This window comes from Staurois parvus, unplaced genomic scaffold (assembly GCF_062004578.1).
Source record: "Staurois parvus isolate SC_StPar_1 unplaced genomic scaffold, SC_StPar_1.0 ptg000261l, whole genome shotgun sequence".
NCBI lineage: Eukaryota > Metazoa > Chordata > Amphibia > Anura > Ranidae > Staurois > Staurois parvus.
This window is the reverse complement of record NW_028318057.1, coordinates 1,014,345-1,037,954: the sequence shown is the minus strand read 5'-3', so window position 1 is coordinate 1,037,954 and position 23,610 is coordinate 1,014,345. Positions and strand designations below refer to the sequence as shown.

Below are 23,610 nucleotides of genomic sequence, written 5' to 3'. Positions count from 1 at the left end.
AAAGAGGAGCCATACCTCGTGACGTCACGCCGCCGGAGCAGCATGAAGGTCCGGCGGCCATTTTGGAGAGTGACTGATCAGCCACATGTTAATACCATAAGGAATTTCGTTATTTTATGCCCATTAATGCATGTTGATGCAATTTTTATGCATTCTTTTGCTGGATGATCATCTAGAATCAATAAATTACCATTTTAAAACTACTACATTATGAGGCAATTTTTATCATTGGTTCTGATCTGAGCTAAAGATCACAGAGAACCCCAGAGGAAGCATGGCTGCAGAGGAGGCTTGTATCCAGAGGAGGGATCCTTGTTCCAGGCTGGCTGACAGATCTACCTAAAGGGCTCCCTACAGAGTCATATTATGCTTAATGTGCGTATTTTAAGTGCATCTGGTGAGTGTGCATTTTATACAGTATCACACGGATTGAATCACACGGATTTTTCCGGAAGTCACAAATGATTATATGTGAATGGAGCACTAATTTGCTGACCTGACCGCGTCAAGCCTGCAATATCTTTGAACACTTTTCTGATTTACAGATAATCGATATTATCACGTTCTTAATTGGCACTTGATGTTGCGCCACATTCACTTTGATTTTAAATATAGATTAATATTTATTTATTGCCGACAATATTTATATTATTTTGTGACAATATTTCTCATTATAAGCATTTTCAGTGCTGCACTTTTTATTGATTGACAAAGCCTTTTATGATTGGATAAGGTGGATAGGATGGGCGGATGATGTCACAACTCAAATCTGTCATATCAACAAAATTTACCAACAAACTCTATAGCATGGGGTCCTAATTAAATAATCTATTTCAGATGAGAGAACAAGGACAATATAGAAAAAATGAATCACTGGTGATGGCTAAGGCAGGCCATAGATTATGCAATTTTCTTTCCTGCAGTCACAGGTTGCAGGAAAGAAAGTAGATTCTCTCATCAACACAGTCAGTGTTAATGGGGGAATCCCTCCCGCAGAGCTATTGTATTCTCCTGGAGGGTGGATATCGTGGGGAGCCCTAATGGCTATAGCTTCTGGCAATTATCACATGCTGAAATCCAACACGCTGGTTGTGTATCGGCTTGGGTACCATCAGCCTGCCCATAAATGGATCAAATCTCGGCTGGTCCCTTCTGAACTGGCCAAGATTCAATATACCTATGGTCGACTTACGCTGTAGTTGAATCATGGTTAATAAGTGTGTCTCAGTTATTCTAAAACACTGTTAAACTGTTTGAGAAAACTGGAACCACATGACACGCTAGCGATATTATAAACCTGGAATGGATGGGCTGCACGCTTTTCTCTGCTCTCTTTTTTTCCATTTTGTTCCATTTATTATTTTTGCACATTCCCTTTCTCACTTTGGAACAATGTACAAAGGAAGGAGACCTAGAATTTTAGGACATGAACCTTAGCTCTGTGGTTCAGCTTCCTGAGAGAACCAACCCTACGAACCCAGTGTGTAACCTGACGATGAACTTAGGCTAATCTTGACTGAAGGGGGTATTGTCTGGTCAAAAATGTGTGATATATAAGACGATATTTAGACAGGCAGAATAACAGTCCTCCACTTTCTGTATGGATGCCCTGGAACCCTTAGTCTGACTCCATATATATTGTACTCTGGGAATAAGGGGAATGTTTGTATTTCTTCTGGAATTGTTCTCTTTAGTATGAGTAAAATGTTATGGTATGATATATGTAATAGCTCAAGCATCTTATTTATTAATTCTGGAATATAACTAATAAAAATGATTGGAAATGAAAAATAATTCAAACAGAAAAGGTGTCAAGGCTAAAGCAGTTAGGTGGTATAAAATGAACAATAGTGTGTAAAGAAAAAAACAAAATATGTCACAAGTGGGCCTTCTAATTATTAGTTATAGTTATTCTACAATACTTAACAACTATTAAAATTAAATGTAGAATAAATTGCAGTTTAAAATGCAACTCTAGCCATTTTTTCTTTTTTTTTTTTGGATAGTAGAGTTAGAATCCCTCCAAGGGTTTTATTGCTGTCTGTGTTTCCAATGAGATTTCCTCTGTCTTTACAGGAAGTGAAAGAAAATCTCAACATAATGGGTGGTGGGGTGATTTCTACTTTTTTTTACTTTTTACTAACGCATATATCTATATCAGGTGATTTCTATTGTACACTTGTTTTGGTATTTAATATAGCCTTTTAGATTTTCCTTAAAGTGATATTAAAGGTTTTTTTAAAAGAAAAAAAAAACTAAAAAAAGGTTATACTTATTTGCTTTTTGCAAAGATATTGCACAGGAAGGTCCCTCACCTCCTCTTTAGCAGTCTCCCGCAGGTGCTGTCTGCTCCTCCCTCCCTCTTCCAGGTGACTGCTCAACAAGCCAAGTGCCAAGGAGGCACCTGTGCACATGTGTCACCCAGCGCGCTGTGTGCATCCATAGACACTTACAGCAGCGGTAAGCCATTTAGACTCCCCCCGGGGAATCATCCTTCTAGGACTTGTTGATTGACGGCACACGCCCCCTAGCCGGAAATGCAAATCACGTATATATATATATATATATATATATATACGTGATTTTGCCAAACCCCACCGCCCTGTAGCAGGAATTCTACTATAGGACGATGGGCAAGCAGTTAATATTAATCACCATTCGATGAAAAATGACATGAATTGACTAGTGGCTTGGAATAAGCACAGCACTGAGCACTTTGGGGTTTTTTTGAGCACATACACTTTAATGTGTATAATTTTGTAATATTTCTTGACTGAAAATGTCTAAATTGTGGTTAATGTATTGGTTTAAACACTCAAGGAAATATATATACAGTGCTCAGCATAAATGAGTACACCCCTTTCAAAAAGTAAGATTTTAATCATTTAATCAATATCTCAATGAACACAAGAACAATTCCCTAAATTTTGACAAAACTGAGTTTTATAGAACATTTGTTTAGCTCATTACATGAAAGTAAGGTTAATAACATAACTTAGATTACAAAATCTTCAGTTTTACTCAAATTAGTTGATGCAAAAATGAATACACCCAAATGAAAGTCTTAGGAGCAAAGCTAAATTTTAGACAACAAAATCCTAACTAACAAGAATTCAACTACAGGTGAGTCTAATTGTTCATTAAACAGGTTTCCAGCAGCCAGTTGATTATAAAAGGGCATTACTTAACAAAGAAAACCCCTTCCCGTTTCATGCTGTCAGCAATGGCACCACATGGAAGATAAATGTCCCAAGGCCTGAGAAGGAAACTAATTTCTTTACACAAGAAAGGTGAAGGCTACAAGAAGATCAGCAAAGCTTTACTTATTATTCAGAATACTGTAGCAAAAGTGATACAAACATTTTATAAAGATCGAACTGCAACCATCTCACAGAGAGACGTCCAAGCATCCACGGAAGTTAATACCTCGACAGGAGTGTCTTCTGATGAGAAGGATTGAAGAAAATCGCCATGCAAGTTCACTGCAGTTAGCTAAAGAAGTAGAAAGCCAAACTGGGGTGATTGCTTCCCATGATACAATACGGTGTGCACTGCAGAAGAATGACATGCATGGGTGTTGTCCACAAAGGAACCCTCTCCTGAAGCCCATGCACAAAAAAGCCCTCCTCGAAGATGCCAGCGCCCATGCTGAAAAAGAAGACTACCGGGACTCTGTACTCTGGAGTGATGCTACCAAGATACATGTTTTTGAAAGTGATGGCTTCAAAACTGTATGGTGTCGCAAAAGTGAGAAATACAAATAAAAATGGTGCCTACAGTGAAACAAGGTGGTGGCATTGTCATTCTGTGGGGCTACATGAGTGCTGCTGGTGTCAGGGAGCTGCATTTCATTGATGGTATCGTGAACTCACAGACGTACTGCTCTATACTGAAAGAGAAGATGCTACCATCACTCCATATCCTTGGTTGTCGTGCACTTCTCCAACATGACAATGATCCAAAACACATCTAAGGCCACTGTTGCATTTCTGAAGATGAACAGAGTGAAAGTGATTAAGTGGCCAAGTATGTCTCCTGATCTGAACCCAATCGAACACCTATGGGGAATTCTGAAGAGACAAGTTGAGCATCCAGGCTCTAAAAGAGGTCATTTCTGAAGCATGGAAAAAGATAGATGCAGATAGTTGCAATATGTCGCCAACTTGTTCATTCCATGCTTAGAAGACTTGGTGCTGTCCTTACAAATCATGGAGGTCATACAAAATACTAGATGTAGTAATTTTTGTTGTGCGGTGTATTCATTTTTACATCAACTAATTTGAGTAAAACTGAAGATTTTGTTATCTAAGTTATATTATCAACCTTACTTTCATGTAATGAGCTAAACAAATGTTCTATAAAACTCAGTTTTATCAAAATTTTGGAAATTGTTCTTGTGTTCACTGAGGTATTGATTCAAATCTTACTTTTCATAAGGGGTGTAGTCATTTATGCTGAGCACTGTATATGTTTATGGATTGTTAAGACATCTAAAGTGGCTGTAAAGGCTCATGGTTTTTTACTTTCATGCATTTAATGCATGAAAATGAAAAAACCTTCTGTGTGCAGAAGACCCATGAGCCCCCCCAATACTTACCTGAGCCCCATTACAATCCAGCTGTGCACAAGAGCCGTGGCTCTTTAGAAACTCTTCATGTCAATCACAGCCAGTGAACCAATGAGGAGAGAGAGAGAGGATGGGGCTGAGCTGAGGCTCTGTGTGTGAATAGACATGCAGAGCAGTGGCTCTGGAGTGAGCCTGCTTGGGTGTCCCCATAGCAAGCTGCTTGCCCTTGGGGCACTAGGCAGGAAGGATGGGCCAGGAGTGTGGTCGTGGGACCCAAGAAGAGGATGATCAGGGCTGCTCTGCGCAAAACCATTGTACAGAGCAGGTAAGTATGACAAGTTTGTTATTTTAAGAAATGCCTTGGGAGAGTGCATGTGATCAACACAGGGTCAACCAGTACTGTCCAGACATGGGTCAGGGGTCCTGCAGCCTCCTACAAGCTTTAACATATGCAAATGTTAGGTGCTGATAGGAATCACAAGACTTCTCTAACTGCTGATGAGAAAAGGTATTTAGCAGTTTATATTTACTAAAATAATTGCACTTCCATGTTCTGTGTACAGTGGGAGACCAGATATAGTGAATGCAGGGTCCTGGGTTTAGTAACACTTTAATATCACTTTAATGGTGTTAGAATACAGAAGCTGAAACAGTATATAGGACCCTAGCATGGGCTTATTTAAAATGTTATTACACTCTAGAAAAAGAGCTAAATACACAGATATAACATATATGTAGTAGATTTTTCACCCGCTAAAGAATTTGTATTTCTGTCCAACTGGATCAGAGATTTACACAACTCTGGCATACAGCACAGCCTGGATTTTCTCTGCTGCAGTTATCTAACAGCAGATCTTGTACCTCCCACATTCTGTGACTGAACAGTGGAAGGAGAAGTTGTAAAATAGTGAGCTCATCTCTCTATCTCTCTGCTCTCTCCTCCTATCCATATGCCTGATGTACCAGATGCTTATACTGCTCACATTTAATGCTGTGGAAAACATCTTTCAAATATTGTAGAACCTGTTTAGATGTATATTATTTCTCATTTACCCCCTTTATGGGGTGTGAATATTGGATGATTTTGTACATGACTGAGAATTTTGATTGTTCTTTTTTATTTTAAAAGGTTTGCTGGCTCTTCTGCAGCTAGGTAAGATTTTTCTAATGCCTGGTTTATGGAAAAGCTATTCTATACAAAATGATTGTACACAATTATAATGTTTGTACAACACAATTTGCCTTCTAATGAGGAAAGGGGAAGCTACTGATCGCCATAGTTCAATTTCCATTGTATTCAATACATATTTCTCATATGTGGTCTGCAAACGTTCTGGCAATCAAATCAATTATTTTTTTATTTACTATCAGCTGAAATAATGTAAAGCTTAAGTCAAAGCAAAATAAAAAAAAATATTTAGTACATCTCTGGAGCACATTCACATTTCCCCGTGTTTATCCCTTAAGCATACTGCAAGTACAAAATAATAACTGTTGATGTGTCAGAAATATAATATGCTCCTACCGTCTTCTTTGGCATGACAACACAACTCTGAAGCATGTGGTGTCATTTAATTTCTGAAGGATTACAAAGATCTCTCAACATCCCCTTATCCCTCATCTGCATTACCCCTTTTTGTGCAGAGGCAAAGTGCACACTAATCAGTCTAGGGGTTTGGGTTTTTGGTGTTTATTTTATGAACAATAAACTTGGATGGGGAATGGGGGTGCATGGGATACCCCAAACTGAAGAAAAACTGTAGACCTATGTATAAACAGTTGGGGACCTGTTAAGTCTCTGGCTGCTCTAATTCAGAATGCAAGATGTATTGCACAGATGTGGGAATAGTAATGCAAAGCAGTTCACAAATTTGTGTTCAAGACACAGCACCTGGCTGTTTTGCACAGCACCTGGCTGCTCTATTCCCAAGGTTGGGGAATTAGCGCACTCCTGGTGTCCCAGACACATGAGGTATTGAATTCAACTGTGTTTCCCTCTCTTAGAAGTGATGGCTGGTTTGTTACTCACTCATCTTGTATTTGTGTATTTTAAAGCACCTTCATAAAATGGATGGGTAAGAGCGGGTAAACAATAATTGAAGTGCTGTGTAGTAGTAAACACTGGATGTTCAGTTTCATTTAAGTTCAATAAACCTCTCTTCACACTTTATTAAAGTAGATGTAAGCCCAATAACTAAAATCTAATATACTTTTTACATTGTTAAAGAAGAATTCCAGGTATAGTATTTTTTACATAATTGCATTGACTAATTTAACTATGTATACTGTATACCTGTGGGCAGGGGCGGACTGAAAACTCGCGGGGCCCCCGGGCAATAGGGGATCATGGGGCCCCTGTGTCCTTGCCCAAACTCAAAAAAGCCTATGAAAAAGGTACCAGGGGCATCTCATGGGGCCCCCTACTGACCCCGGGCCCTCGGGCAGCGCCCGAGTTTCCAAATGGTTGGTCCGCCCCTGCCTGTGGGGGCCTTCTAGAAACTGGAATTCAGTGCATCTACAGTAAACCCCACTACCTTCCATGCCCCATGCCGAGAGGGTGAAGGCTTCATTCTGAACAAAGGTCCTGTACATGGCTTGGGTGTAATTCAAAGAATGCTTTGCATTTTCTCAATGAATGCTTTGCATACACTGAGAAGATGCAAAGCGTCCTCTGAATGGTGCATGTGTTGAGCAACCAACCTATTGTGTATAGTAAGCAGCAGGGCAGCTGCTTGGCATGGGAACCATAAATTAGTGGAGATTAAGAGAAGAGCAGTGCCTCCTACAGTGACTTCCAGCAGTCAGGATCCATAAACCAGGTGGAGACAGAAAGTGCAATTAACAAAATAGCAAATACAACATAGATCAGGAACGTAGTCAATACAGAATCCAGGGTATGGATGCCAGTGCGGGTAATCAGGCAAGCCAGGGTCAGGAAACCAGAAGTCAGCGTAGTTAGGAGCCAAAAATCAGGAATAGGAAGCAGAAGAGAAGTCAGCCAGACAAAGTTGTACACAGGAACACAGGCAGGAATGCATTGGAGATCATAGACCAGGGGGATCCCACAGGTATGACATTGTATATGCACAGTTACATTGGTCCACACAATCCATAGCATTTGTAAACAAAAACTTTGTGCATCATTTTTATCTTTCCAATGTTCTTTATCTTAGGTTCTGCCTACAAGCTGGTCTGCTACTTTACCAACTGGTCTCAGTACCGTCCGTCTCCCACTGATTATTTTCCAAACAATGTGGACCCAAATCTCTGCACACACATTATATATGCATTCGCTTCCATGGAAAATCACAAAATCGTTCCTTATGAACAGAATGATGAGCAGCTATACCAGCAGGTTATTGCACTTAAAAAACAGTAAGTACCATTCAAACTTAGCTCATCTGTGGATAAATTCTTAAAAAGGACTTCCATGTAAAAAAAAACACCTCTTTGTCCAAATGCTAGTTACTCCTTCCCCAATACGCCTCCTCATTAACAATAACAAATGCTTTAGCCTGCTGTCATTTACGTCTTCAGGGCTTTAATTATCTTTCATGCAATATATTAACAGAAGTCATATAAGTGACTGAAGCAGATGAAATACTAAATTTCACCTTCTGTTAAACAGTGAACAATGAATTGCAAAGATTATAGTCATGTTGGGGTAAGAGAAATGTTCATATTTAGGGGTCAGACAGTTCTGCAATTTATAGCACTTTAAGAGCATATTTACTTTGCAAAGTGAATTTTCACTTAATTTAGTGAATGAAAAGAAGTCAAGTGAAAAATCACTTAATGAATATCCAATCATGTGGAAGGAAAATTAAAAAAAAGAATTTGTGCTTGCATGTGATTGGAAGATTGAAGTCAGCAAAGCATCATGTCATTCACTAAGCCTATATTCCTTTATTTAATAAACTCCTTTGCAAGTCATTTTCTGCTCTCTTCAAGTATTTTCCTACTAAATAAAGCAGCCTAGCACATTATAAAGAAATTGTGGTTTTATGGGGTGGGGGAACACATGAAAGGTCAGCTTGCCATTTCTCAAATGATTTATTGACATTTTTCCTAAATTTCTAAATTAATTTTGCTAATATTTCTCCATGCTGGTGCCTTGTTAATTTGAATGAAAAGGGAACAATATGCTCTGCATAGCGCCCCTAATTATTATGAAAAATGCTAAAAATACACTCACATGATAAAGGAATATATCCACATGTCAAATAAACAATCCAGGTCGATCTGAACTCACACAAGACATTTCCAGACATTATGATGTCACGGGACATAGCTCCTCCCAACGCATTTCACCACATGTGACGTCTTCTGGGGCAAATGAGAATTTATCAACTGATTGCCAGAGAGAAGTGAGAGGACTGAAAATGTCCATTTTAGGGAATTCACATTGGCAACAGATTGGTGAAGGTGAATCCTGCATAGGACTTTGTTTTTCATGGTGCATGGTGAAGGTGAAGCCTGCATAGGACTTTGTTTTTCATGGTACATATTGACATTTCATGTTCATATGTCAAAGCAAACACATGCATATATTGTGAGCAAAGAAGACATTGAGTCCCAAAAATAAAATAATTAAAAACATATTTTATATTATCTAAGCCTTTCCACTGACCCTACCCATATTCTGTGTTTTGTGTATTATAGGAATCCTGATCTTCTGATTTTACTGGCCATTGGAGGATGGAATTTTGGAGTACAGAAGTAAGATATGCAGTAATGTATAAAAGTAACTCTAGCGACTGGCAGTGTTCAGAGAGAGGAAATCCTGAAAGGGGGATAGCAAATGCTGTTTTGATGCTTGTTTAACAATTATTTTCAGGTTTACTGCAATGTCGTCCTCTGCTGTAAATCGACAGATATTCATTGAATCAGTTATCAATCATCTTAGAAAGTTTGGTTTTGATGGTTTGGATCTGGATTGGGAATATCCAGGCTCTGAAGAAAGAGGTAGCCCTCCAGAAGACAAACAGCGCTTCACAGTTTTGATTCAGGTATGCAACTAATTTACATTACTGGCAAGCAGGTTAATTAGTTTTGTTGCCTCAACTGTTTTTTTTGTTTTCACACTCGTGTTAAAATATATACTTTTATATTACAATAAAATGTACTAAAAACATATATATTTATATATACATAAAATATATAAAAATATATAATTTCTGAAAGGACAATACCTGTAGATTAAAATTTGCATTTTTTTATGGTGCATGATGTTTGCACATTTGTTGTCAAATTCATATTATCAGTAAAAAAACAAACAAACATTCATATAAATTTTAGTGCACACAAAAACAATATAATATCCACATTTATGTTAAATATAAAAGGTAGGACTGTTTTGAGTAAACAGATACAAAATATGTCAGGCCTTTAAAATGATGTGAACTTGTGAAAGAGCAAAGGCCTATAACAGCTATAAGTAATTGTCAAGCACTTAAAAAAAACAAAAAAAAAACTTTACAGCTTATTAAATTAAAGGTAACTGTAGGTTGTATGATGGCCTGTAGCACAGAAGAACACAAACCTTGAAACAGGTTGCAATAATTGAGTTGGTCCAACCACTTTCTGTCAAGGCAATAAAAACCTAACATGGTTCTAATGCTTTGAAAACTTTTTTTCTGGTAGGGTTCTGGTAGGAGAAGTTCTTTAGTGACAGGGATAATTTACAAGTTAGGGACAGGTACAGGAGCTTTAGCATTTTTACTATAAGCTCCACACCAAATAGTACCAGTACAGGATTCCTAGCTGTTAATGTATTGCTGCAAACAGGCCAGGACCAATTTAGCAGGACTACTGTTTTCTTTTTGTTCTCTGAAATACTATGGAAGTTTTATTTGTTCTTCTGTAGACATTGGATCATTGAATTGTATTAATTTATACATTATAATATTCCTTTTGATTTAGATAAGGGTGCACAGTATACAGCCTGATGCCCAGCATTGGTCCCTAGCAGGGGCAGACTGACAACTCATGGGGCCCCCGGGCAATAGGGGATCATGGGGTCCTGCATCCTTGCCCAAACTCAAAAAAGCCTATGAAAAAGGTACCAGGGGCATCTCATGGGGCCCGCTACTGACCCCGGGCCCTCGGGAAGTGCCCGAGTTTCCAAATGGTCAGTCCGCCCCTGGTCTCTAGGATATTATCCCTTACTTGGCAGACCAAATTACTATTTATGTATTTGGTTTGACCCACCAAACCATGCAACGCAATCACCTCCTATCACTTCATTTCTTTTCTTAACACCATGTGTATGCTATGGTGGCTGCTACCAGTGGAAGGCCGATAGCTGAAGAATAATGCAACAGGGGAACTTTTGTAAGACTGAGGACAGGTCCAGGGATGGTATGCTGATATAAACACATACCTAGAGCAAGAAAAGGAATGAACTATTTTGAAAAAGAAAGGCTGGTATGACAAAGAAATTCCTCTAACACAGGGTCTCCAAACTTATCAGAATGGGGGCAACATAGTATATTTTACAAATGTTTGTGGGCTGATAAAAATAATTTTATAACTTAGTGAATATATTTAAAAGAATGAATGATTTTTACTTTGAGATTGTTGTAATCAGTATTATAATATTTGGAACAACAGATTAAAAACTTCAGTAAAACAAATCAAAGAAGTTCCAAATATCCTTTAGCCATTAAAACAGTCATTAAACAAAAATACATTTTTTTCTGCACCGTTCTCAACAGAGCCTCCTTTAAATCACAATTCTCTTTAAATCAGAGTACCTCCTTACATCAAATTCCCAATCAGAGCCTCCCATACATTAGAGTCACTCATCACATCAGGGTCCCCTTACATCAGAGTCCCTTTTACAGCAGAGTCCCCCCTTGCATCATAGTCCCCATCAGTGTCCCCCCTTACATCAGGGTCCCTAAAGTCCCTTTTACATCTGTGCCCAATCAGAGTCCCTCTTTCATCAGAATCCACATCAAAGTCCCACCTTACATCAGGGTCCCCTTAATGTCAGGGTCTCCATCAGGGCAGAAACTGTGCACATTAGCTGTGAGCTGGATAAAATCTTGTCGGCTGGAAAGGTCACATGATTGTGGGAAGCAAGCGGCATGCAGAGACCTGGGAGCAGGGAATTGCTAATTCTCAATATAATTCTCAAGCTGAGTGGGTTATATGCAGTTTGTTCAGCACAATAGTCATATCCAGCTATTTGTGTTTTCAGTTAAATACTCAGGAATATTGTAAATCTTTTTCCCTTGTTTAAGGAACTGCTTGCTGCATTTGAAAAAGAAGGCGAAGAGAGCAAACGTCCACGTCTTCTGGTAACAGCTGCTGTTTCTGCTGGAAAGGGAACCATTGATGATGCTTATGAGATTTCTAAAATTGGCAAGTAAGTTGAAATAAAGCTCAAATAAATAGAAGTAAAATGTACAGTCCTTTGCTCAGTTATTTACTGTATGTGTCTATCCAACATATGGTAATAGAAGAAGAAAATCTTCTTACAAGACACCAGAGAATTAAATGCCTATAAAGATAAACCTAAATTTCTCACATAAGCATATGCTTCAAATGTTACAGGATTATCACTGAATTGAGTGCAACGTATAACAGAGATGCAGCCTGCAGTATCTATATCAAGATGAGAACAGAAAGCATATGTGCTCACTTGCTCATTCTGAGTTTAATGTGACAAACAGAAATAAATCACACTATATGGATATCTACTTTCTTTATAGTGTCAGTTCAGGCCACATGGAGAAGTGTTTCAATTTGTGTTACAAAGTTAACATTACTAACATATAAGATACTAAAGTGAATGTCAGAACAAACACAAAACTGAACAAAGATAGCATAAACCACGTGTGACTAACCTGTATCAAGAGAAGAACAGAAAACACATGTGCTCACTTGCTCATTCTGAGTTTAATGTGACAAACAGAAATAAATCACACTATATGGATAACTACTTTCTTTATAGTGTCAGTTCAGGCCACATGGAGAAGTGTTTCAATTTGTGTTACAAAATTACCATTACTAACATATAAGATACTAAAGCGAATGTCAGAACAAACACAAAACTGAACAAAGACAGCATAAACCACGTGTGACTAACCTGTATCAAGAGGAGAACAGAAAACACATGTGCTCACTTGCTCATTCTGAGTTTAATGAGTTTAATATGAGCTTGATGGTTGTTAGTCTCATGAAGTCACTCTAGGAATCATTAGAGCTCTCTCTAGCAGCAGCCCAGTAATTACTGAAAGGTTTATTCGTTTACTTGCTACACAAGCATCATTTGCAAATTCTTTGCCCAGCTGTAATGAAAACAAATGTTCTGTTCTATTTATTTATGAACATTCTTTGTTTTAAAAAAGCAGTCTCCAATATATCAAGGCAATAAAAAATAAAATACATCTGTTCTTCTGACAGTCATACAAACTGACCAAACTAGCAGGTATCCCGAAGGATCTCAAAACGTCTACTGGGTATGGCCTTGCTCAACAGGAAGAGCAGATACGGAAAATATTTTGGTTTTTTATCATCTTCGACATTTCTGGGAATGTTGGAGGATGTGTTGGGGGCTGTGTGTTCTAAAAAAACAAAGTTTTCCCCCTCCCTTGCCCTGATATCAGCCAAGGCCCTTCAGCAGCCAAGGAAGCCTGGCATTATCTGCATTGACAGTGCCTGCAGATTGTGTCAGGCTTCCCTCACAAACAAAGGCTGATATTGTTTTTTGTTTCCAGTTCCACCCACAGGCACTGGCAAGGATTCTGTATTTCTGGCAAAATCAACAGATATCTTCTGTACTTTCTAATAATGTTTTTAGCTTGAACATTTAATGAATGGTAGGGTCAGTGGACTACCTAGACTATTTTGCATCCAGGGCTGATATTTTTTTGATTGGGGGGGCTGCAACAACAAAATATATATTTTTGTAGCAGCACAAGTATATTATATTATATGATCATGCCATTAAAAAAACACAACAAAGACAAGTGAAAAAGTAATAGAATGCTTTTTAATGACATTAGCATATTTTTAACAACAAAAATTACCTTTATTTAGGTATGTTGAAATCATGAAAAGATTACAGTTCATTACTGTCAGTAAATATATCCCAAGATACAAAATCGATAGTGTACTGACACAGCGAGAAACGTCCACAAACAAAAAATCGTATCGTACTAACAGCGCCAAAAACATGATACAGATATACATTCACTACTGTACTGACACTGCCAAAAACACCTTTGAGAACAGACTATTGTACAGCAAAAGGATGTATAACCACCCAGATCCCCAAATCATCAGCTATTCAGCAGCTAATGAAATGGCCTGTAATCTTACCCCTAAAGGCCAATATATTACCATACTGCTAACTTATTTACCAGACATCATCCCATTTCAATAGCTATCTACTGGCTTGTATCACAGATTCACAGTGTTACTCTCCAGCTCCAACAGGAACATGGAGTGGCAGCACCGTGCGACAGACTGATGTCGGTGGGCAGGATTTAAGTAGGATGAGAGTGACATCAGATCACTCAGCTCCTGCCCTCAGCCCAAAAAGACCAGGTTTAATCTATACCTGCAATTTGCTAACAGACAAAAAAATTGAAAATTCAGACACCCTCTGACTGGCAGTACCTCATACCTTACCCCTATGTATACCACTGGGTAAGCTAGAGTAAATTACAGTTTTGTTCTTGGGTTTAGCTATGCTGTGAAAGTGCATCATATTAGCCTTGTGTTTTTGGCTGACTGAAGATTTATATGGCACCATATTTACTAGGACAGTATGAAGGGGTGTGAGACAAAATTGAATACTTCTTTGGGTGAGCGACAAGGGGCATGTCAGTGGCCTTACTGTTCTCATTCGTTCAGTGGCTTTTACAGTAGTCACAGATATTTCCCTGTTTTACTGCACATGTTGCCAATAGTGAAAACTAAGAGTGATTTCAAATACAGAGCCTTAGAATTCATGTGTAGTAAATACATTTCACAACATATTTGAGCATTAAGAATATATAACCCTCCTGGAGTAGCTACAGACCAGCTTTAAAGCAAACCTGTGCTTTGCCATTGCAGAGCAAAGCAAAAAACATTGCTATGATTTTCCTCCCCAAGAACAAAGACTAACCTCTCTTCACTCCCCTACACTCCAATAAGATGGTATGGGCAAAGAAAATACTAGGTAAATCAGAATATGTAGGAACATATAACTCATTTCATGTGACATTGCTAGGTCAATCACCAAGCACCACTTTCACATGGGGAGAGCCCATAGACATGTGTAAGCTGGTTCTGCTCCAGGCAGAATGAAGGATGAATATGGAGTGCTGGTTAGGAGATGAATAAAGTGAACTTGCCCTGCATTGGTTTTACTTTTCGAAATATGGAAATTGCATCTGTTTCATGACAAGCTGTAAAATAACACTTAATTTGATGTATTATTTTCATTTCTTATTATTCAGGTTGCTTGATTTTATCAGCGTTATGACGTATGATTTCCATGGTGACTGGGACAGGCAGACTGGTCATAACAGTCCATTGCATAAAGGACAAGCCGACTATGGGGACAATGAATACTTCAACTGTGTAAGATAACTAAATCAACCATATTGGGTTACTAAAGTGCAGATTTATATTTTGTATAGTTTGTCCGGACTGATGGCTGCTCAAAGCACCACATCCCTATATTATTAGTTTAGAATTTAAAATTGCATTGTGGGACTTTATAGGTGCCAAAAAGAACTGCCCTAGACAATATTTGTATTAAAAATTAATATTTAAAATATTGAATTTAAACCCAGACTATAATAAACTCTCTTTACATGTTATATAACAGAGTGTGCAAATTTGCAAAGCCACTAAAGCTCCACTTTCAGTTCCCTTCTAAGCTCTTCATTTGCTCCTTTTTTTTAATCTGTTCAGTGCACATGACTATAGAGTCACACATGTGGTAAATGACATTACCCTTCCTCCTCCATGTCATCCTATTGATAAACACTATAGGGATAGGATAGACAGTATTAAGCTGATGAATTTATTCACTAAGAAACTCACAAAAAAGTTTAGTTTAAATATGTATCTGTATTAAATATATAAAATGTAACTGCTAATACCTGTAAAGTAAAAAAAGAGCCTTAGAGGCAGATGCCATCTGTACACCATATTAATGCACTAAAAATTACACATTTGACATTCAATACAAATTTATAGGGAGTTTTTTTATATTTATACTTTAATTTGAATTGCTGTTCTGAAATAGTTTTTTTTTTATATTTATACTTTAATTTGAATTGCTGTTCTGAAATTGTTTTTTTTAGTCATGTGGCTGGCACAGTATCAGGGTTGTGCAGACACAGACTCATACTGTAGTAATAGAAGCCCCTCCAAAAGATCTTTCCCTGTAGATGCCAAAGAAAAGGGAAAGATTATGTGACCACACAACAATGGTGCAGGAATAAGGTACTTAAGGTACTTGTAGTTACTGAATCACACATGTATATGAGGATGTGATTGGGAGCCTGCGAACACTTTTAAAATTATAAATAATATTTTTGTGGCTCACAAGTAATTTTCTAACATTTTTTTCTAAGGTACTTAAAGGGTTAAAAAAAACAACAAAATACAGTGGCATGGTATACAATTTATATGATTTATGTTAATGAATTATGTCAATTAACACTTCTCTGTTTAGTATTACTTTGATATAAATATTGTCTAGTGCAGTTTTCTTTGGCACCTCTAAAGTCCTTTATTGCAATTTTGAATCTATATATTTCCTCTGCACAATGTTTGCCTTGATTACCTTCTTTATATCTTCTCATTATAAGATTTTGTGTTATTCATGTTGAAGAAGGACTGGGGTTCTTCTTTTACATAAATATAAAAAAAGAAGTGGTTTCACTTGTGCTGTCCTTAAAAAAAAAGGTGACAAAGTATGTTAGGCTTGTGACTGATTTTATAACTCCATAAGTTACTTCCCCTACTTGGAATTTTCCAGAAGAGTGTTGTTGTAAAACAACCTTTACCTTTCCATCACACATAAGTAGACAATAACATTCAGTAATAAATTATTTTCTTTAATAATGGTTGAATGGTTGCTTAATGGTTGAACTGGATGTACTTTTGTCTTTTTTCAGCCAGACTAACTATGTAACAAAAATGTAGAGGTTAAATGTTCACAATGGTAATTCGCTGTGAGTAAGATTAGTAACAAATTGGTTTTGGACACCAAGGTTTTAAAGCAGAACTCTGGGCAAAAATGTATTTACATGTCCTTGTTGCTAATTTCCTACCTTGACTGAATATGTCATCCATCTTCTGGTTCACTCAGTAGTTGCACTGAAATAGTCTAATTTAAAATCAAACTATTAATTCTGTTTGGTTTCCTGTTTGTAAGACAGGTGGTTGCTATGCCTCTTATTTCCCCAACCACTGGTCTTGGCACATCCCTTCTGTAGGTTTTACTTGCAGTGGTGGGCGGATCAAGACTCTCAGTCACGTTCAACATGTACAGGCCTAGTGTACCTGCTCACATTCACTACAATTCCCTGTGGTTGATGAGAACTGTAGTTTCCTTTTACTGCAGAGACTAAGGAGAGGATATGATGTAATCCGTACTGTTACATCTCCTCCTTGGCAGAGCAGATGCTTTTTTCTTTTGAATTACAGAGATGAGGTTATGAAAATTAAATTAGACTCTTCTCCTAAATGGTAAGGGTTTTCAAAGTTTTGTTAACGGTTTATGGTTTTGTGTAGGGGGGATGTACTAATGGGTGATTTTTTTGCCTATCTCGTATTTCTTTTTAAGCAAACCTGTCATGAAAGAAACATAGAGGCTGCCATTGCTGGGCTCTGTTTTTCAAAAATTGTCTGATTGTTATGCTAGCATAACAGTCTTTAGCATATCATTAACATAACATTCATTCACCTTTTTAAAGCTTTTGTGATGCCAGAGCAAAGCTCTCCAAGTTCAAATAGGAATATTTCTCTAGGCAGGGCTTTTTTCTCAGAATATGGGTGCAGGACTTCAACCACTACCCCCCAAAACCCCCTCCACCCCTCCACACACCCTCCAAACTGCGTCAAATAGTGGGTGTGGTCAAATTTCACTAACAGTGAAAGAGACTGAAAGGGGCATTAAATACCAAGAGTGCATTATGTACAGAGCACAGAGTTTAGTGGAGTTACACACAGAGTGCAGAGTTCAGTAATGCGCTACAAGCAGAATGCAGAGTTCAGAGGTGCACTGCATACAGAGTGCAAAGCTCAGGGGTGTGCTACACACAGTGTGCAGAATTCAGCCTTCTTCCACAGCTGCTTACCACTGCAACCCCTATCCACATCTCACTGTCACCACTCTTCTTTTCTAATTCCTCCCTGCACACTGTAGGTGGCTACGCCTCTCCCATTTGCAGGGAGATCATCCAATGGGGGGTGTCAGCATCCACACTACACCCTGGGCACCTGCATCTCCCTTGTCCTCATCCTGCACTCAGTGGGAGCCACTCAGAAGATCAGATCTGTGGGAGCCATTGGGAGACAAGCTGTCACTTGTAAACACAGAAGTTGGACCTCTGTGATTACAAGTGATAGTGGTGAGCAAAGAACAGAAGGTCTGAGCCAGAGGTGATGGAACTGAGTTCCACCAAGTTCCAGCTGGAAAAAAAGCCCTGTTTCCAGGAGCTGGGAATGTCAGAGTCAACATTAAATTCCATTGTTTTTAGCCCCATGGCAGGCGGGAACCCAAATTAAGTTGTAGAGGGCATTTTTAGCAATGCTGGTGCTCTTGCAAGTGTTCATGTACAAACATATGGATGCCTGGCCTTGAGGAGGCTCAAAAAAGAGTTTAAAAATGTTGTGAAATTATGCTTATATGTATGAACCCTTACTAGCCTACAAAACACACGTACATATCTTATAAAATCTCTCAGAAACATTTTAGTGAACATAAAGTAGAACATCTGATACTTTTTTTTTACAGAGAAAACCCAATCCAATCAAAATTAATTGACTTAATTCATGTGATACATATTTTCCAAATAGGAATATGCAATGAACTACTGGAAGAAAAAGGGTGCCCCAGCAGAGAAGCTCATCATGGGATTCCCTACCTATGGTCGTTCTTTCACTTTATCTGGATCAAACACAAATATTGGAGCCCCCATTGCTGGGGCTGGGTCTCCTGGGCCTTACACTGAAGAGGCTGGATACTGGGCATACTTCGAGGTATCAGTAAAAAAATAATGCTATTCACAACTGATGTACCTCATGTCTCTTGGTAAAGAAACTATTGTGAATTTCCAGTAAGCAGCTGTGCTTCATATTCAATATTATATTGTAAAGTTTGATTTTATCTAGTAATAGTCACGTGATTTATATTTTTCACAAGGGTACTTCCAGTATAAATTTGTAGCCCCTACCTTATGTGAAGTCACATGATTTCTTGCAAGTTCCAAATTTGGGGCAGAGTTGATGCACTGATATAGTGACCTACTGTTGGCCTCTGCGGTCAGCAATAGATCATTAAAAATGATCTGTTGCAATAGAGCTGCATGGGGGGGCAGGGCTGGATCAGACCCTCCATGAAGAAAAAACATTGCAAAAAAAGCTTTAAAATATATTTATATTTTATACATAGATTTAATCCCTAGATCTCACCAATTAAAGTCATGGCCAAAAATATTGGCACCCCTGAATTTCTGTCAGATAATGCACCACTTCGCGCAGAAAATTGTTACAATTACAAATGTTTAAGCATTCTCATGTTTAATTATTTTGTTTGTATTGGCATGACACAAAAAAGTGGAGAAAAAAAAGCCAAATCTGACACATTCAACAAAAAACCACAAAAATGGACTGGACAAAATTATTGGCACTTTCTTAAAATTGCAAGAAATAATTGCATTCCAAGTTTGTGATGTTCCTGTAATTTGTAATTAAACTCACCGGTATCAATTATCAGGTGCTGACAATATAGAAATCACCACAGCAACCAGTTAAAATGGTGGAAAATTGACTCAAACTTTCTGTTGTGTGTCTCTGGAGCATGGAGAAGAGAAAAAGCAGCAAAGAATTGTCTGAATTAAATTGTCTGAATTTGAGAACAAAAATTGTGGAAAAGCATGGATGCTCTCAAGGTTACAAGTCCATCTCTAGAGATCTAGAGATCTGTTTAATTTGTGCAACATTGTCAAGAAGTTTACAGCCCATGGCACTGTAGCTCATCTCCCTGGACGTGCACGAAAGAGAAAAGTTTGATCAAAGATTGCAGCGAAGGATTGTTCGAATGGTGGCTAAAGAACCTCGATCAGCTTCCAGACAAATTCAAGCTGAGCTTCAGACATAGGATACAACTGTGTCAGCTCATACTTTACATCTGAATGAGAAGGGACGCTATAGTAGGAGGCCCAGGAGGACCCCACTGCTGACACAGAAACATAAAAAAGCCAGATTGTAGTTTGCCAAAATTTACCTGTGGAAGCCAAAATCCTTTTGGGAGAATGTGCTGTGGACAGATGAAACAAAATTACAGCTTTTTGGTAAAGCCCATCATTCTACTATTTTCAGAAAAAGCAATGAGGCCTTTAAAGAAAAGAATACAGTCCTTACAGTCAAACATGGTGGAGGTTCACTGATGTTCTGGGTTTGCTTTGCTGCTTCAGGCACTGGATGTCTTGACCGTGTGCATGGCATTATAAAATCTGAACACTACCAAAGAATTCTGGGGTGCAATGTAGGGCCCAGTGTCAGAAAGTTGTGTCTCCGTCAGAGCTCATGGGTCTTACAGCAGGACAATAACCCAAAGCAAATGTCAAAAAGCAGCTAAAAATGGTTTAAGACAAAGCACTGGAGAGTACTAAACTGGCCAGCAATGAGTCCAGATCTCAATCCCATAGAGCACTTGGGGAGAGGTCTCAAAACAGAAGTTGGGAAAAGGAATCCTTCCAATGTGAGAGATCTGGAGCAGTTGGCGAAAGAAGAGTGGTCCAAAATTCCAGTAGAGAGGTGTAAGAAACTCATTGATGGTTACAGAAAGTGATTGAATTTAGTTATTTTTTCCAAGGGGTGTGCTACCAAGTATTAAATTGCCAATAATTTTGTCCAGTCCATTCTTGAGGTTTTGCGTGGAATGTGTCAGATTTAAATTTTTGTTTCTCCACTTTTAGTGTCATACCGATACAAACAAATGAAATAAACATGAGAATGTCTAAACATTTGTAATTGCAACAATTTTTTGGGGGTGGTGTATTATCTGACAGAAATGTAGGGGTGCCAATATTTTTGGCCATGACTGTACACTGGATGATCTGGATGATATTTGTACTTACTGCATGAAAGTCAGTTTGCAAACCTTTTTTTTAATAAACGACTTGTCAAAAACTGCCTCCTGTGTTTTTTTACACTACACTTTTTTTTTGGTGAATGAGTAGTGGTATCATGTACACCATACATATTCACATGGGGGGGGGGGCTAGGATCTGGGGGCCTCCTTGTTAATGGGGGCTTCCAGATTCCGATAAGTCCCACCTGTAGATCCCAAGGGTTGTGGGGGAGAGGCCTTTGTCCTCAACAACATGGGGACAAGGTGCTTTGGGAGGGAGCACCCCCTGCCCCAAAGCCCCCCCTTATTGAGGGCTTGTGGCCTGGTATGACTCAGGAGGGTCACCCCCCCCTTTCTTGACCTGCTGGGCTGCATGCTCGGATAAGAGTCTGGTATGGATTTTAGGGGGAGCCACGCCCTTTTAAAAAAAACTTTGACCCAACCCAAAGGGCTTGGTATTGATGCCCTCCCCCCATCAATACCACGCTGCTTTTTTGCTTAATTTTTAATTGCCGGCAATTCTTTTTTTACATTCAGCTGTCATCGGGGTTCCCTGCTGACAGCTGATGACTCATGGATTGTGAAGGATGCGTTGGCCGCTCACTCCTTAACAACTATGACAGTTATGGCAGTTACCAGTACATACCGCATGCCTAGACCACTACTTAATTACTGCATGCATTTAATTATTTATTTCCTTCTGTGAATTGACCTTAAGGTCTTCTTATGCGGTATTTACTGAGCGTTTTTGCTATTCGCGGTAAATACCCCATACTAGCAATAGTGAAATTACATTTTCAGCAGCGCTTGCAATATGTGGTCACGTGACCAACATAGTGCATGCAATGACCTTTAGTGAATTGTCCCCATGGTTTGGTAGCCTGGTCCCTAAATCTTTTTATTTTTGATAAAGTGCTTTGCTTGCCTTAACTGAAGCTTAATATTCATGTTTCATTAAAGTTAGATTGCCTGTAATTATCTTTGTATTACTTGAGTACAGATTTGTGCCTTCCTCTCTGGAGCAACAGTGGTGTGGATGGATGACCAGAAGGTTCCATATGCATACAAGGGCAACCAGTGGGTTGGATATGACACTGTAGATAGTTATGCCTATAAGGTACATTTTAAGGAAATTTGTGACAAATATGTTTGACATGGTACACTCTTTTTCACACCTAATATGAACAAACTTACCAACTTTTTTTCATAATTATTCTATTTATATACTAGATCTATTCTTACCTTGTTTTTGATAACACTTGCAAATGGTAAATTATAGAAACAGAAATAATACCTACATTTTGAATTGAGTTTTTGTATGGTAATTCTTATTGATTTACTTCCTAAACAAGAATATAAATAAAATTGCATAATCTAGAGCCTACAATCAAGCATGACATGAGAAAAAAATCATGGTTGTTGGCTCTTTCTTCTCCAGATAGAATTTGTGAAGCAAGGAGGATTTGGTGGTGGCATGGTTTGGGCCATTGATCTGGATGATTATCTGGGAACATTTTGCAACCAGGGCAAATATCCACTGATCAGCAAATTAAAGGAAGCATTTACAGGTATACAAGTCTTATGTATATATGTATGTATATCCTTGGAATGTTTTTGTTATCCTTAGTTTTTTATATTTCATTCTATGTGCTTTTTATTGCATCTTATTAAATGTATTACTTGCTCAAATTTACTGTTTTCTAAAATTATATATCTTCTACATACGTTTTAGTGATAACAAATAATAAAGATTAATTAGTAACCTCATTATGTATAGTGCCACTGTTAAAGCGGTTCTTTACACTAGAAACAAAAAAATTGAAAGCCAGCAGCTACAAATGCTGTAGCTGCTGACCTTTAATAATAGGACACTTACCAGCCCAGGGATCCAGCATGGTCCTCGCCCGAGCCAGCTTTTCAGGTCCCCGACGCCTGCATCTTTAGTGTGGGAATCCAACTGTGACAGCTTGTGGCTTCAAAGCTAGTTTCCTGCTGTCCTTGAGTGATCTGCTGTGCTTTATGAATGGTCACACAGCTTTCTGGGACCTGTGAAGTGTCCCAGGAGGCTGCAGGGGAAAGGAGGGGTGATCGCAACAGCGATCTGACCCAAAGTGGGATTGGGTACCTGTGAAAACCATGTACCCACTACCCCAAAAAATTTTAAAGTGCCAAACTTAAGGATGAGGGGGCAGGCAAGCAGAACTTTCCTCTTTAGGTGAAGTCCACTTTAATAAATACCCATTTTCACTTGGTCGAATATAACCAAAGATAACCATTTAAACAAACTGTATGTTTTATATATCTTAGTATGAAACAATGACAAAGCATGGGTAAGGAAAGGAGATGGATGCCATTCAAACCAGCCCAGTCAGGTCAGTATATCTGATGGCTTCAGCCACTGCTCCAGCCACACTGTATGAGGCTGAGGCCATCACATATACCAACATGACTGGGCTGGTTTGAACGGCATCCATCTCCTTTCATGCTTCTAGATTGGTATCAGAATGCCTGCTTCTGTTATCTGTGTACCAGCAGGGTCAATTTTGTGCTGTCTGGTTTGTAGCGGCTCTGTAAGTTCATCTACCCAACAATGACAAAGCAAATATATGCACCAGTATATACAAAGGATAGCTCATCTTAGTTTTTCATACCTCTCACTGCCAAATAACAGGTGACCGTGTAATCATTTCTTCATCACATTTGTTTGTGCACATGCCACCATGATTGT

At 38.6% G+C, this 23,610-nt stretch overlaps 1 protein-coding gene across 1 annotated transcript in view; it reads left to right on the top strand.

Annotated features, from left to right (window-relative positions):
- Window positions 1-23,610, top strand: part of LOC149459397 (acidic mammalian chitinase-like) — a 28,310-nt gene that overhangs the window by 4,163 nt on the left and 537 nt on the right. The window contains exons 2-9 of the mRNA XM_089681150.1: window positions 5,697-5,720; window positions 7,741-7,942; window positions 9,405-9,576; window positions 11,815-11,939; window positions 15,025-15,148; window positions 18,605-18,787; window positions 21,883-21,999; window positions 22,321-22,450. Of these exons, the coding sequence (XP_089537276.1) occupies window positions 5,697-5,720; window positions 7,741-7,942; window positions 9,405-9,576; window positions 11,815-11,939; window positions 15,025-15,148; window positions 18,605-18,787; window positions 21,883-21,999; window positions 22,321-22,450 (1,077 nt within the window). The remainder of the gene's footprint in view (window positions 1-5,696; window positions 5,721-7,740; window positions 7,943-9,404; window positions 9,577-11,814; window positions 11,940-15,024; window positions 15,149-18,604; window positions 18,788-21,882; window positions 22,000-22,320; window positions 22,451-23,610) is intronic.